Genomic DNA, 16117 nt, shown 5'->3' with positions numbered 1-16117 from the left:
GGCCACCCATTGGTCATTTTTGGCGCGAATGGAGTTCACCCGTTGGTCCGTTTGGTGCGAAAAGGAGCTCACCCATTGGTGAACTTTGGCGCGAAATGGAGCTGAAGGAGCTATTCTCATCCGTGACATAAGTTTTGGCGCAAAATGGATCTCACCCATTGGTCAGTTTTGGCGCGAAATGGAGCTGAAGGAGTTGCTTTTTTGCTTGACGTCACGCGTGATGTCAAGCGCCTGCGGAAGGAGCTGAGGGAGCTGCGGCCATTGGTCCGTTGGTGCGCCTTGCATGACGTGTGATGTCACGCGCATTCGCCTCACTCTTGGTGACACCTGCGACACACCTGCGCCTCCCCAAAAACGCCTCCTCAATCGGACACGTTCGGCCCCTCCTATACTACTAGTCAATGTAATCATATCTAGAAATACAAGTAAAAGCAACGCCTGAAGCATTTTTCCATGGAACAATATAAATGCTAGCATGTGGGTTCCACGGATTTTAATTGTGTACCATGTTGATATAGTGATAAACAACAATAATGTGATATCTTTTCTTTTTCTTTATATATTTTCAGATATGGAATATTTATTTATTTTTTTGATTGTTGTTTATTGCCATACTTGATATTTTTTTAAATTATATTCGATGACGATCAGCTTTGTTATATCTGTTATCAGATATAACAGAAAAGCAGATTTCATGTCCGGCGTAAATCACTATACTAACGAACTTTCTTACATGTGACGTATACATATGCTCATATTGTAGAAGACAATTGTGTTTGGGTCTAATGAGTCTATACACAAGCGTCGAGTCAGGATTGCGAAGACTCACGAGGGTGCAAGAGGGTATTCACTGCTTTACCTATATATATGAATGATTCCTGATTATACGTTCACTATAAGACTTCTGAAATGAGAAAAGGTGCATATATAGGCCTATGTAAACTAGATGAATGCACTAATCTTTATAATGTAGAGTCGTAATAGGGGCCAGTGATTTTGTTCTAGCATATATCATATTGGGTATACTATGAAAAGGCTGAATTTCGTATTTTCCTATTTACATATACATGCATTTATTTATTTATTTATTTGACTGCGTTAAGTGAAATATTCTTGAGTACGGCGTAAAACACCAATCAAATAAATAAATAAATAAATACCTAAACTACACAAAGTGTTCACTAATGTAATAATTTAGAGCTGCAAATTTCACCGTGGTCATTAAATTTGTATACTTTCTCCTAGTTATTATAAACATGGATAGACTGTATTATCGCTTATCTGTCTTTATGTGTCAATAATTTGTCTTGACTCAATGATATAGGCTATCTTTTCGCTCGCTCAGCATGACAACTATAGTTCGTGAGTTTTGGCAGAGGTGATATGTGAACCGGGCGTCCGCACATGGGAGTGTGTAGTTTATCAGAGTGCAAAAAGTAGGTCACACTTCACGTGTTTGGATCACACATAGCAAGTCTCAGAGGGAGTTACGGGTTTGTTGTGAAAAGGTAAGAATATCGGAGCGTATGTGGACAGCCTAGCAGGTTTCTGAGTGATCATTGATCATAACAATCAGATTTTAATTATCTTAACCATGTGCATGTCATTGCTTCGTGCAGCTGTACGGCCCGAATTGCTGCGTCATGAAAGCTACACTGACCTGTCTTAGAAATCGATAAAGAAAGGATTAAGAAGTTCAGAGGAGATTGTAAATGCTAGTTAGATTGTAAGGATGCAAATGCATTTGGAGTATATTAGCTGTCGATTGCTAGTGGCCCAAACGGCTATTTACATGCATAGCTTATAAATTAAGTGTGTTAACATTATTCATGAGCATTTCAATGCATTAATCAAGGTAGATAACTCTACACAGCATGCGCACGAGCTGAGGCCGATCGATCGAACCACCCTCTTCTCTCGATCAATCCTGTACGTATGGAAGCCGTTTATGGCCATTATCGTAGAATCGTTTGATCGTTGTATCCCTTGACCATGCATGACGCATAACGATGGAAAGATGGCACCATGGAATGAAGCGACAATGGTACAAAACCATAGTATCAGTTCATGGGACGATGGCACGAAGCGATGGCAAGATGGCATGAGTACTGTTGTTACATTAGAGAACATCATCCTATGTTCTCATTCCCATTCCTTCGTACCATCGTGCCATCGCTTCGTGCCATCGTCCCATGAACTGATACCATCTCGCCATCGCCTCGTACCATCGTCCCATTGATTAGTACTATCTCCCTATTGCGTCGTACTATCGTCCCATGGATTGGTACTATCTCGCCATCGCGTCGTAACATCGTCCCACGATGATCGGTACTATTTCGCCATCGTGTTGTACCATCGTTCCATGGACTGGTACTATCTCACCATCGCTTCGTACAACCTTAACGCGATGCTATGATATAGGATATGATGATCACCTTAAGCGACGTTCATGCAGAAGGGGATAGCGTACCGGTAGTTACTTGCTACAGACAGCATCCTAATTACACCTGCACTTGGAATAAACTTTGTTACTTGGCAGAAGAAAGAAAAACAATAACAAAAGCCTTCCGCCGTGTAGAATTAGTAACGATTTAGTTCAGATAATGGTTTAATCTTTCTTCTATTGTATCCTTGACAAGTACATGTTAAATCATATCCTCCAAAAACGAAGCACTACCAAAGTTATGTGTTCATTTACTTCAATGGTAAGCTTCAATAAAACGGGCACCTGCTGTGTATATAATACTGCGTCTGTATTATTGCGTATTTACAGCAGGCCCACACCGGTGTTCATGCTCTATATATGACACACCAAAACGGTCGTCCATGGCACATATAAGAGGGGAAAAAAGTGATCTGGCGTGCATGCATTCGACGATCTCTGTTTGTTGATTGTAATTTAGACATTAGCATAATACATTGTTGTCTCATATAGTCAGTTGTTATGTTTGTGTTCACTTTTTAGGACATCTTATTACGAATAAGGAGCGTTATGTATAGTGTTCTGCTTCATACAGATCTATACTTTTATTCAGAAATCACCAGTATGCCGAAGTACAAGCTGATTTACTTCAATGCCCGTGGGTTTGGAGAGATGGCCCGTATGGTGTTTGCCCAGGCCGGGGTAGAATATGAGGACATCCGTTTTGAACGTGATGAATGGCCAAAGTATAAATCAAGTAGGTGACTTGTATATCATTGTCTGTAAGCGGGTTGTATAAGGTGCGAGTTCTATTAAGATTCGAGATTAGCAAAAACAGCGCGATTTTCTGCAGTCATATTTCATGCTCGGGTTTTGACTGACTGTGCGCGATTAGCAAAGATATCGCACGATTTCACTTCTCGGGTTCTCGATTCGCGCGTCCTGTCACAAAGCAGTTAGTGGAGATTAGCAATAAGCTCGCGCTTTTTTTACGCACAGTTTTTTTTTAAATTTTGACTCTCGTATTTTGGACCCGTGGGTATTGTAAGTCGCATCTCCAGAATGCGAGATAAGTTGAAGACAACTTGTCTGTAGTTATAAAGGAAACCACAGACTCTCCAGATTGTATATCTTATCTGGACCTATATTTGTTCAAAAACCAAACGGTTTCTTCTTTCGCAGACTGTACGACAGGAGGGATAGTTTCAGTTTTGACATTGTAAATTATCTTTACTTGGACAGCATTATGCCAAAGGGTCCTGCATATCGCGTTTACACAACTCGCCTTGTAGCATTTGTTAGACTCTGTGTGTTGTATCTGTGTGTTGTATCTAATTCCGCTTAACCCGGAGCTAGACGCTGTATATTCATCATTTTGAATTAGATCGCCACTTTGGATATATTAACAGCTGCAATCAAAGTTCAACAGATATACGTATTTTATTATGGAAAACTTATATTCTATCATGGTACGCGGTTTGAATACTGATTTCACTAATTCGCCTGGAAAATACCTTGCCTCTTTCCTACATCACTGAAAACTGTTGAAGGTCTTATCTTTGTATGATTCCGTCCTTTTTTCCGTTCTTTGATAGTTTATGTTAAACGCCGTTTTGAGAATTGGCCTTGCAATTATTGACCCGGAACGTCCTTGTTGGTTGACGGCTTGTTTACGAATGTCTGTTTGAATACGAATGTCTGACTCGTAAATTCTACCAGTATGGCGTAAATGTATGAACATCACTTTTTGGCACACTGAAAAATATTTCGCTTACACGACGACGGCCATAATTATATGGTGTGAGAAAACCGGTTAGAATCCAGGGGAAACCCACCACCATCCGATCGAAGATTGCTGGCAGACCTTCAACGAAGACGGCAAAGTTTATGTTGGCAGAAAGCCGCAAAAGATGCCATAAATCATCATTAAAAAATATTGTGAAATGCTGTCAAATTATAAAAGTTCCTTCCAGAAATACAGCAATTTACAAAAAATTACTGTACAAAATTTGCTTGTGGTGGCATTGATGTAAAATCGAGGTCGAGAGCGTCGCATGCGCTGTAAGGATTATATGATGATGATGTAAACCAGCGATAAGTGTACTGTATGCTTATGTCTTGTTAAATTGTTCCTGGATTTCAGACACACCATTCGGACAGGCCCCGGTTCTTGAAGTCGATGGTGTCCAGATAGCTGACAGTGCCGCCATTGCAAGGTATCTGGCCAGGGAGTTTGGTACGTTATAGGGGATTGGCCAGATGTGGAAGGCACCATCTTGTTATATGGAGAGAGATGTTATCATTATTAGTCTTATTCTCAAGCAAACTTCTTTTAAGAACGAGAAAGTCGATCTGTGAACGAAGATAATGTAGATATATATATACGTGTTATACGATTCCAACGATTGTATATTTATCACTACATTGGAATGAGAAAGAAGCTTTTACATACAGTAATACATTCATACAAAACATAGTTTCATGCCTCTCAAAGGAACATGAATTTTATTATTTCACTATTCTTGAAATTCGGTATAGTCAAGAGTGTATTGTCAGTATTTGAAGTGCACAGGTTAAGTTTTGAGTCAACAAACACGAATTATCCTCATGTCTGATTTGTCTTCTAGGCCTGGCTGGGAAAACTCGGCTGGAGGAAGCTCAGGTAGATATGTTTGCGGGCGCGGCTTATGATCTGGCAAAGCCCATGATTGAAATCTTTCATGCTGAAGGAGAAAAAAAGGTATTCATCACAATAGTTGTACCAACGGGAAACAGAATCGGTTAGAGCTGGAATACAGAACGTCCTGGATCAAAAAAAAATTCCCATATATTCAAATTGAATATCCAATAAAAAACATACAAACCATGCGGAGATGTCTGTATGGCAATCGGATTCGGTATATATTTTTTAATTACACATATGTTAATACAACTGAACACATGTCTAATTAATTTGTACCTTATCTATGCAAATATTTGTACACATGTTTAAAAGCTTCATTTTACTTGTAGAGATACAGTCAAACCTGTTGTATGCGGCCATTGAAGGGACAAAATTGAAGGGGTAAAAACTGGCCGCATATGACAGTTGGCCACATAAGACAGGTTGTGAAGACCAAGCCAAATCACAACTGGATTAAGTTTCAGGAAATGTACACATGTAGGCCTACATAATAATCTTATACATAATTGTTACAGCACTAATCTGTTCTGTTACATAAATTTCATAGAAATATAACAATTGTTGTAAAATATTAACTCAATAATTTCAAGATTTGTGGGATAGACATGGGCTTCACGCATTTAACAGGCGATTACAGAAAGAGTTTCAGGTGAGGGCACACATGACAGAAGAACTTTCTTCCCATCAACTTTTAATCACCGCAAAAACTATTGAAGTCGGGTGGTCACCATTTTGAAATTTTTGAATGTCCGATGCGGCAATCATCATTACTGTTGAAAGTCTTGGCCGCTCAGGACAGGCAGATATAGAATTTGGTGGCAAAATATATTGGCCGCTGGGAGCGTTTGACAGGTACCCGCATATTAAAAGTCGTTTAACATGGAAAATTGTTTGGTCGCGGCAGAGAGTGGCCGCTTACGGCAGATGGACACTAATTACAGGTGGCCGTAGGTACAGGTTTGACTGTACATGTATGTGTGTATAACTTATGTACAAATGTAAAATATTTTTTTTGCACAAATGTACAAAAGATTTCACAAAATAATGTCACATATGTTTAAAAGGTTTGTCAACTTGTAAAATAATACGTTTTCTATACATATGAAACAAAGAACTGGGCATAATTCTTAAATTTGAACATATGCAGAATTAAGGAATAAGTTCTATAACGACTAGCCATAAAGATACTATTTTACGGCGTATGCAAGAGTAGGAATTCACGCTAGCCGGTGAAAAGTCGGTGACCTGACATACAGATTTCTCCTCCTTACCACAGTATACAGATTAGAAACTCAAAAATGAGCAAGAGCAGAGTTGGAACTCTTTTGTAACAGTTGGCTATTTGTAGACTCCTGAGAAAGATGTGGATTAACTGGTCACTCTCAGCCTGTACGATCGTATGACAAATAGTCAACTGTTACAGTTCCAACTGCTCTTGGCCATATTTGAGCTTCTAATCTGTATACTATGGTAATGCTACAGGGTGAATGTAGAGATTTTAAATTCCATTCATTTGTCAAAAAAAACTCTTCCAGATGAAAGAATTTTGATGCTATGTGAGATGTATTGTGGAACGGCCGCCGTGAATGGTTTTGCAGGAATTCCACTTTCTTGTACCACATTTTCCTATGCGGTCATCTTCGCGGGAGTGTACTTCTTTGCAACTCTGTGTTCTCCTTCACAACTGTGCTCTCATCTTTGCAACTGTGCGTTCTTCTGCGTACACTGTATATCGTCTTGTGTTATTTCAGGCAGAGTTGGTTAAAAAGTTTCAAGAAGAAACAGCCCCCAAATTTTTGGGCAAGTTCGAGTCGACCATTGCAGAGAACAAGAGTGGCTTTTTGGTCGGAGACGGGGTGAGTTGGATTTGATTCTACTATATAGCTGTAGATGTATATGTGAGTCTGTGATTTCAGGGGAAAGATTAACATAAACACATTATTTGGGTCTTGGTATTCCTGAAAAGAAAGGTATTGCTTTGCTTATTTATGTAACATTGATAGATTATTATTGGTTCGCTGCAAAGTTTGTATCCTTCTGGACTGCTGTATTAATTTATAGGATGAATGGTACAAACCCAATGTTGGAATAGATGTCATATATACGGACATATGTTATACTTAGCTACTTATCACCCTTTCTTCAGGTGACTTGGGCGGACTTCACCCTCATGCATTTCATGGACTGGATTTGGGGTCAGCTCCCTGAGGATTTCGCCACCAAGTATTGGCATGTGATGGAACACGGCAAGCGAGTGCAATCTTTACCCAAAATAGCCGCATGGATTGCCAAGCGTCCGGTGACGAGTACATGACTGTACACAAATGTCTACTTCATTTCTTTTTCCCTTTTCCATGGAACTTTAGGCCTTGTGTTATAATAGAACTTCATAAATATTTTCTGTGATATAGTGAATAGACAGCTTGAAGAACAATTATTTTGTTTACTCTATTATAATCAGATCATGTTGTACTTTTACACCGTCATTTAAGATGTTTAACATACTCGTACTTGTCACGCTTTAAGCTATTTGTCCGCCTGGGCTGCCTGGCACATAAGTAAATAAATTGTAACACGACTGCCTCATGATATTATTCTTTTCTCGCCATCTTGTCTGAAGTTATTTCTGGTAAACCGACATTATATTCAGCGTCGTATACTAAATTTTCTAAACTTTTTACATGGGCAACATTGAGCCAGCAATAGTTCTGCAAGCGTTAGGCTACTTGCAGTATGCTTAGAAGATATCGCCACCTGTGATGATTGGTGTTAAATATGTTTGACGAAGTGACTCATCCCGTACCCCTTTTATGTCATCATTGTATAGAATGGTACAAAGGACGTCGCCATGTTGGGGTTTTGAGGTCGACTCTCATAGCCCATAAGGCAGGGTCCAAGCAGAACTACATACAGACCCTGGAAACTCTTGGGTCGCGGACGGTTATGAAGACCATTTCACCATTATTTGGCAACAGAGGAATAAATGTAAAGTGTGGCTTTGTGCGTATATGACATATTGTTAAATAATTACAACGTTTATTGTATAGGCGGTGTTATTACGCAATGTTGTGGACCTCGCTGACCAAGATGGTTAAACGTTGGGTCAACATAGGCTTTAGGCAAGGCGCTCACCCTCAGCCCCCGTCTGTTGACCCCACTGGCACTTATCAGGATAATCTTATTAGGAGCATGTAAACTATATAGTATTCGCGTCTCACACGGGAATCATTTATCCCGTGTCATAAGCCAGGATGTGTCCTACACGATGTAGGTTGATTAGTCTGGAGAACTTGCTAGGGTTGAGAGACATTGTGAACTTTAAAGCCATTCGCCTAAGCGCTGTATTTGCAAGTCGCTATTGAAATTTACTAGTATATCCAATGGATTTAGTAAACCATTAGACGAAGACGTCCCATCCATTCTTTTTTCACCAGGGAATCTTTCTCTATTTCTTTATATATACTCAAAAGCTTTATTTTCGTACGAAAGCTCTGTTCCACAGCAACACTCTCCACATTATCAATATGGTCTAATAACATACTGACATTACTTGCTACCTTACTTGGGTTACCTGAAACCTTGCGAAAGACACCGGCTAGTAATGAACCAGTGACAGACTTCAACACTAGCACCGTCAGCATTGAGACGACCAAGGCTAATGCAAATCACTCTTCACTGCTTTTACTTAAACCTTTCATGGATGCCTAGCTAATTTGCTTCACCATACATTACAGTAGATAATACCCTAAGAAAATACGCATTGTAAGAATTAACCGTATGCGGCATACTCCTTGCAGCGCATGTGCCGTTCCCTTATGACTTTACATCACAGCCACTGCCGCAGACAAGCTTGACCTTTCGGCCTGCGCGACGAACGTAGGCTTGTTTACACAGCCTCCCCACTACAGTACTATAATGTTATCGCGCGGACCTATAATTAGCGTTCAGGAATAGAATTGCTTGAGGTGTTGAATTCATGTTGTGCGTAGAAACTACATTAGATGAAAAGAATGTATATGTGTCAAGTATGAATAGAAAAAAGGGTTGAGACATAGTGTTAGTGTCGTCCGGGTCACCTCTCGCCTCATCACTGTGACCCAGTGACCTTGGCGTTGCTCAAGAGTTCTGCACACATTTTGCTAGAGATGGCAGTGATGTTTACACAGCGAGCAAAGACAGCCGCGCATTCTCTGTAAGCAGTATGCACGGACCGATCTTTATTGAGGACGGTGGGTGCATTTAGATCGAGTGCAGAAAAGTAGGTGGGTTGAACTAAGGGCCCCTATAGCAGGCTTGTTTTAGCTACGTGAGTATGACAGCTAGAACTGCGTGTATTCAAATGTCACTGATGGAGTATTATCGGCCATGAATTATTACTCGTCATCATGAATAGACTGCGTGATACTTGCTTGTGTCTATAGCAACCACAACTTATTGCTTTAAATGGGGACCTCCCTGACCAAGGTTGTTCGCGCTCCAGCGCGAGGTAATGACCTTGGAGCCTCTTACCAATGCGGTCGCTTTGAGTTGAAGTCCAGCTCCTGCTAGCTTCCTCTCCGGCCGTAGGGGGATGGGTCTTCCAGCAACCTGTGAATGGTGGTGGGTTTCCCTCGGGTTTCCTCCCACGATAATGCTGACCGCCGTCGTGTAAGTGAAATATTCTCTAGTAAGCCGTAAAACATCAATCAAGTATATAAATAAATAAATATCCCATATACGATCGATCGTTAGGGTTGTCTAGTTTATTTATGGACTACACCCTGTATACACATTCTCTGGGAGTGGGCTAAACGTTGTAATATGACAGAAGAAAAGCGGTAAGAAACGTGTGTTATGGATGGAATCGCTGTGGAATATTTCTGGATTGGACATACATGTATTGCGTTTGAGCTGAATTAGTATAATAGTATATATTTTGTCATCCAATTATTTACAAACAATATTGTGTTAGATGAGTTAAGCGGTATTTTTTTTATTAAGTTTTTGTTCTGGCATGCAAAGTGCTACACGGACCAGTGATTATAAACTATTCGTGCTGACATGAAACCTTGTGACTGTGCCACATGTATAATGAGGAAGTCAAACGTTACGGAGTATGTTTTTCAAAATGTTTGTTTAAAGGGTGTTCACTTTTATACGACAGGTCATCTGTATAACTGCAATGGCTGTATTATGTGACTACTGGCGGAATATGTGGTATAGTGGTCGACCCGCATGTTGTGGAGTTGCATGGGAAGATTTTGGTTTGTGGACCGTACATAAGACAAAGGACTCACAAGTACCACAACTAGTTACGAATATGTCATTGTTTACTATCTCCTGATACAGGTCTGAACCATCAATCAACAAGATGCCAAAGTACAAGCTGATTCATTTCAATGCCCGTGGGATTGCAGAGCTTGCTTGTATGGTGTTTGCCCAGGCCGGGGTTGAATATGAAGATATCTGTTGTGAAGCCGAAGAATGGCCGAAATATAAACCAAGTAAGCCTTTTTCCATTTATCATTGTGCGTGAGATGCATGCGTCATTTTCATTTATCATTGTCTCTGAGATGCATGTGTCCTTTGCATTTATACTTTCATTTATCATAGTCTGTGAGGTGCTTGTAATATTTCCTGTACCGTTGTCTGTGAGGTGCTATATGCCATTTTCATTTATCATTGTCTCTGAGATGCATGTGTCCTTTGCATTTATACTTTCATTTATCATAGTCTGTGAAGTGCTTGTAATATTTCCTGTATCATTGTCTGTGAGGTGCTATATGACATTTTCATTTATCATTGTCTCTGAGATGCATGTGTCCTTTTCATTTATATTTTCATTTATCAGTGTCTGATATATATATTTCATGTATCATTGTCTGTGAGGTGCTATGTGCCATTTTCATTTATCGTTGTCTGTGGGGTACTTGTACCATTATACCCTCATCAATGAATTTAATGGGGATACACTAGAATCACACTTTCTTTCATTCTGTCTGTCCGTCCTTCTGTCTGTCTGTCTGTCTGTCTGTCCGTCCGTCTGTCCGTCCGTCCGTCCGTCCGTCCGTCCGTCCGTCCGTCCGTCTGTCTGTCTGTCTGTCTGTCTGTCTGTCTGTCTGTCTGTCTGTCCGTCCGTCCGTCCGTCCTTCTGTCTGTCTGGCTGTAGACAAGATTTTGTCCATCAACATCCTCTCAAACCACTGTGCCGGTTTTGATGAAACTTACCATATTATATGAACTTGTGCATGCTTTTCATAATTACCCCCCATTTAAGACCCTGTGTCATACTTCTTTTCCTTGTATTCAGATTTTATCCATGCAACTCTTCCTAAAGAACTGAACATATTTACATGAAACTTAGCGTAAGTTGTTCTTAACATCTAATCTTTTGCATGCTTAAGTCTAAATACAGTTGGGCAATTCATGTCGTAATTCATTCTTGGAAATACTGAAGGATCGAATTAGGGTATTACAGACATCCGGATTCTAGTTGATCATTGTCTGCGAAGTGCTTGTACTATTTTTGTTTATCATTGTCTGTAAGGTGTTCGTGTCATTTTCATTGATCATTGTCTGTGAGGTGCTTGTACCATTTCCACAAATATTGTTTATTAGGTGCTTATACCATTTTCATTTATCATTGCATGTGAGGTGCTTGTACCAGTTATCATTTACCATTGTCAGTGTATGCAAATCACATACGTAAAACTAAGTTTTATGGGTGGAGGAAGCACAATGCCGTTTCAGATGAGAAAAAATGGTAATGCTGTTACGCTCAAAACGTTAATCGGTGTCGAAATCGATTTTTTGGATGTATATATATATTTAGCTAATACAACGTTTGTATCGGACAGTTTTTGTGTGTTACTGCAGCGATGGCGCAAATAAAGCATGCAGTATTAGTTTAGTTGTGATGTGTTAAATAATAGAAATAAGGAAGACATGATATACTCTGAAAACTTAATGTTCACATTCATTCGGGATAAAAATGACATGCTGGACACCAGCGATATACGCGTGATTGTACTGTATGAGCTGTTACATTGTGCTTGGGTTTCAGACGCACCATTTGGGCAGGCCCCGGTTCTTGAAGTCGATGGTGTACAGTTAGCTGACAGTGCCGCCATTACCCGATATCTGGCCAGGGAGTTTGGTACGTCAGGGAATTCCCGTGTGATACAAAATGCATCGTTGGTTTATAACATTGTCCATCTCTTTACATGGAGAGAAACGCCAACTTCGTTCCTCTAGGAATTGCAATGTTTGTATGTTTATCACCTTACACACTGGAATAAAAAAGGAACTTTTCATAGTGTATACATTCATTCAGTGATTAAGTTTATTTCTATACACAGCTAAGGCGTGAAGTTTTGAATCACTCATTACCTTTTTGCGCGTTAACATTCATTCATTACGTACATTTCTGTCTGATTTGCCTTCTAGGCCTGGCTGGGAAAACTCGGCTCGAGGAAGCTCAGGTGGATATGTTTGTTGGCGCGGTTTATGACCTGGCCAAATCCACATATGAAGCCCAACATGCAGAGAAACCGAAAAAGGTAGATCACAAAAGTTGTAGTGATCATGTGTTTCAAAGCATGCATGAAATGAGACAATAAAATGAAGAGTATGGTGTTAGCAAAATGAAGAAAGATATGCCAATATGCCAATAAAAATGAGAAAAAAATTTTGAGGCATATTTTATATTTGTTAATAACCCGTTTGGTTTATGCACATTTTCCCGTCAATGGTCGGGAATATTCGGTACTGACGTCATCGATGAACATTGTGGGGACGCGGGACCAGTTTGGCGCCCCCCCCCCCAGTTCCGGTGCTATCCGTAATAAAGTTGTTTTTAAAGCTGTAATAACCAAAACCAGCGTCCTGCAGTACTAAGAGTAATCGGCTTACACGAAGTCTTGTCGGCATCTTTTAACCTCATTTAGTCTAGAAAAATATATCCCGCCAGGTCATTGTTCTTTCTGTGTTGACGCAGGAAAAATGGCAAAGTAGATTTCATTCCATCGATCTCATATTCTTTCATTTCTTCTTCAGATTAAATAAGGAGCTATCAGTGTTTTTTATTTCTTGTGTTTATTTCAGACAGAGTTGGTTAAAAAGTTGCACGAAGAAACCGTTCCCAAATTTTTGGCTAAGTTCGAGTCGACCCTTGAGGAGAGCAAGAGTGGCTTTTTGGTTGGAGAAGGGGTAAGTTGGGTTTGACACCACCGTATATGTAACAATATATGTAGATATATGTCTGCCTTTTCAAATGCAAGATCATCATTATTGCGCGTCCTTGTATTCCTGGAAAGAACTTTTTCTGATGTGGTTATTTATAACACTAGTGGACAAATGATCAGTTCCCTGAAATTATTGTGTGCTAGTGGGTTGTATGATATTAGTGGAATAATACGACAATACCATTACTATGGAAGAGGGTAGCGGCAATGCGAGCTTTCGTCATATCTGCTGTTTATTTAGACAAGAAAAAAAAAGATGCGAAAGTATGAAACAACGAAAGGAAGAGACCAAAGTGCATGTGGGGTAAATGTAAGAATGAGCGAAACAATACAACTGGGTTTTGCCACATCGCACTTTCACATTTTTTGTACTTTTGTTTCGTCCTTTTATACTTTTACCTCGCATCCTACTTTTGCCTCGTCTTTTCGCAATTATTTCTTGTCTAAATAATCAGCAGTAAAGACGAAAACACGCAGGCCTGACCGCTACTGGCTTTCATAATTGAAGCTGTGGACTAGAATACTTGTCGAATGTGACATGCTTTACTTTAATTACTTACACTTTCAGGTGATTTGGGCCGACTTTACTCTTATGCGTGTCATGAGCTGCATTTGGAGTCAACTGCCTGAGGATTTCGCCACCAAATACTCCCATGTGAAGGAACATGGCAAGCGAGTGGAATCTTTACCCAAAATAGCCGCTTGGATTGCCACGCGTCCGTGATTGCAGCATAATTCTACAAAGCGTTTCACTTACTTTTAATACTTTTACTAATGTATTAGTAATACGAAAACGCTCATGTATATGCTCTGTGATAGTGAACACATGGCATAGTCAAGACAACTTGAACAAGAATTATTTTGTTTACTCCATAATAATCAGACCGCGTTGTACTTTTGCCCCATAATTTAAGATGTGCTACATACAGTTATATAATTTTAAAGTTTTAAACCTCTTATTCACCTGGGCATGAAATAAGCAATGAATAAATCGTAACGGACGTCCTGACGCAACTGAAGAAATAGGGTGGCCGAGGTAGTTAGCGTGCCAGCCAGGCGCCATGACCCAGGAGTCTGTCAGCAATGCAGTCACTGTGAGTTCAAGCCAACCTCATGCTGGCTTCCTTTCCGGCAGTACGTGGGAAGATCTGTGAGCAATCTGCGGATGGCCGTGGGTTTTCCCCAGGTTCTGCCCAGTTACCTTCCACCATAATGCTGACCACCGTCATGTAAGTGAAATATTCTTGAGTACGGCGTAAAATCAAATAAATAAATGAATAAATATACTGTTGAAAAAGGTTGTGTATGCAATGGACCATATCATTACTAATGCTAATGTGACAGACAAACACGTTCTGAAGGATGCCATACCATGCGAAATGTACTTGATGACCTTCAGAGAAAATACAGTATTATTTCTGTGGACCAAACTCCTTATAATATTCTATTGTCTGCAAGAATTAGTACCATCCAGTTCTTGTAGAGGAGCTTAACTATAACATATGCCTCAATATCAGCGTATTCTATAACGACCTATACTCTGCGGGAACTATTTTAAAAAAAATCACTTTCAAACACAGATGTGTATCGGTACATTCCCGTCACACTGATATGCCAGGACTCACTTGCATGAAGCCCTCTTAAAGTGAAGAGCATGTAATTACTATGACAACCTAATGCCCAAAGTACTGATGGCCATGTCACGTGCTCTTAACGTTAAAAGGGCTTCGTGCAAATGGGCTCAGATCTTTACTGGATTCCAAAAATGCATAAATCCCCATATAAAGCTCGCTTTACTGCTGGATCAAGAAGCTGTACCACCAAACTTTCAACTACACTCTAAACGAAGGCATTACAAGAAGTACAGTAATCTAGAGATCTCTACTTGAGATATCTCTAATGTCTATACTAATATACCTCATAGATTTAATTGATAGGATTTCGTAATTAATTGTATCGGTGTTCAATTAAGCTGCTCGCCGCTACTTAAACTTGAAAGGCAAAGCTTTTCATGGACTACGAATTTGAAGTTTGATATGGAATTCATGTCTGGAATATCCACTGTCTGCCCGGCATCATTGAAAACTGATGACCGCTTTTCTGTTGTGTGTTACCGGCTTTTGTATAATTTCCTATTTGTATAATTTCTTACATACCTTTGTCTTTGGGAGCTAGTGTTAAACGTTGTTTTGGAAATGGATCTTGCGATTATCGACTTGGAACTCCCTTTACGGACTACAAATGGTATACGAATGCCGGACATGACGCTTATATTTCTATATAAACCATATATCAACAGTGTATAACCGAGTGCAAATTGTGCCCCGCTTTTGGCTGACGTATGCCTGTTCTCGTATGACTAAATGACTATATGCAGAAACTGTTAAAGAGAAATCCACATCAGACCAGATCTTTCCCATTCACTAAACGGTATATTGATGGTCTGCTAGCTTTAAACAATCCATATATAGCAAAGGCTGTGAAAAATATGTATCCTTTTTCGCTGGATTTAAAGGAAACCATACACTCTCCAGATGGTACATCTTATCTGGACATATATTTGTTCAAAGATCAAAACGATTTCCTCTCTCGCAGATTTTACCAAAGCACTGTGCTTCATGATTGTGTCTAGGGATGGTATATTCATCGTGTTGATATATCACGTTGCATATATGAATAATTGCAATCAAAGCGCAACTGAGATACATGTTTTATTATCGAAAACTTAGATTTCAATCAGTCGCCAAGAAAATACGCCTTTCCACCATCACTGAAAATTGTTGACTGCTT

At 39.8% G+C, this 16117-nt stretch overlaps 2 protein-coding genes across 3 annotated transcripts; both read left to right on the top strand.

The window, feature by feature from the left end:
* The first annotated feature begins 1414 nt into the window (after positions 1-1414).
* Positions 1415-7684, top strand: LOC135461254 (glutathione S-transferase 1-like). The gene is made up of 6 exons (XM_064738259.1): positions 1415-1508; positions 3036-3179; positions 4566-4658; positions 5050-5162; positions 6857-6961; positions 7252-7684. Exons 2-6 carry the CDS (start codon positions 3047-3049, stop codon positions 7417-7419), a joined length of 612 nt encoding a protein of 203 aa, XP_064594329.1. The 5' UTR covers positions 1415-1508; positions 3036-3046; the 3' UTR covers positions 7420-7684.
* A 1675-nt stretch (positions 7685-9359) lies between these two features.
* LOC135461494 (glutathione S-transferase 1-like) lies at positions 9360-14586 on the top strand. Of its 2 annotated transcripts, XM_064738621.1 has the most exons (6): positions 9360-9411; positions 10434-10588; positions 12148-12240; positions 12531-12643; positions 13188-13292; positions 13896-14586. In XM_064738621.1, exons 2-6 carry the CDS (start codon positions 10456-10458, stop codon positions 14049-14051), a joined length of 600 nt encoding a protein of 199 aa, XP_064594691.1. In that variant the 5' UTR covers positions 9360-9411; positions 10434-10455; the 3' UTR covers positions 14052-14586. The 2 variants fall into 2 exon arrangements, with proteins under 2 accessions (XP_064594691.1, XP_064594692.1); XM_064738622.1 differs by lacking the exon at positions 9360-9411 and having other exon boundaries at positions 10343-10588.
* The last annotated feature ends 1531 nt before the right edge of the window (positions 14587-16117 follow it).

This window comes from Liolophura sinensis, chromosome 1 (genome assembly GCF_032854445.1).
Source record: "Liolophura sinensis isolate JHLJ2023 chromosome 1, CUHK_Ljap_v2, whole genome shotgun sequence".
Taxonomy (NCBI): Eukaryota; Metazoa; Mollusca; class Polyplacophora; order Chitonida; family Chitonidae; genus Liolophura; species Liolophura sinensis.
This window is presented reverse-complemented; position numbering and strand designations above follow the sequence as displayed.

Excerpts from the sequence above, each read along its gene's own strand:
- LOC135461494 (XM_064738621.1), top strand. The coding sequence starts at position 10,456 with ATGCCAAAGTACAAGCTGATTCATTTCAATGCCCGTGGGATTGCAGAG. Across the intron at positions 12,644-13,187 it reads ATGCAGAGAAACCGAAAAAG|ACAGAGTTGGTTAAAAAGTT; the intron begins GTAGATCACAAA and ends TGTTTATTTCAG. Across the intron at positions 13,293-13,895 it reads GCTTTTTGGTTGGAGAAGGG|GTGATTTGGGCCGACTTTAC; the intron begins GTAAGTTGGGTT and ends TTACACTTTCAG.
- LOC135461254 (XM_064738259.1), top strand. The coding sequence starts at position 3,047 with ATGCCGAAGTACAAGCTGATTTACTTCAATGCCCGTGGGTTTGGAGAG. Across the intron at positions 5,163-6,856 it reads ATGCTGAAGGAGAAAAAAAG|GCAGAGTTGGTTAAAAAGTT; the intron begins GTATTCATCACA and ends GTGTTATTTCAG. Across the intron at positions 6,962-7,251 it reads GCTTTTTGGTCGGAGACGGG|GTGACTTGGGCGGACTTCAC; the intron begins GTGAGTTGGATT and ends CCCTTTCTTCAG.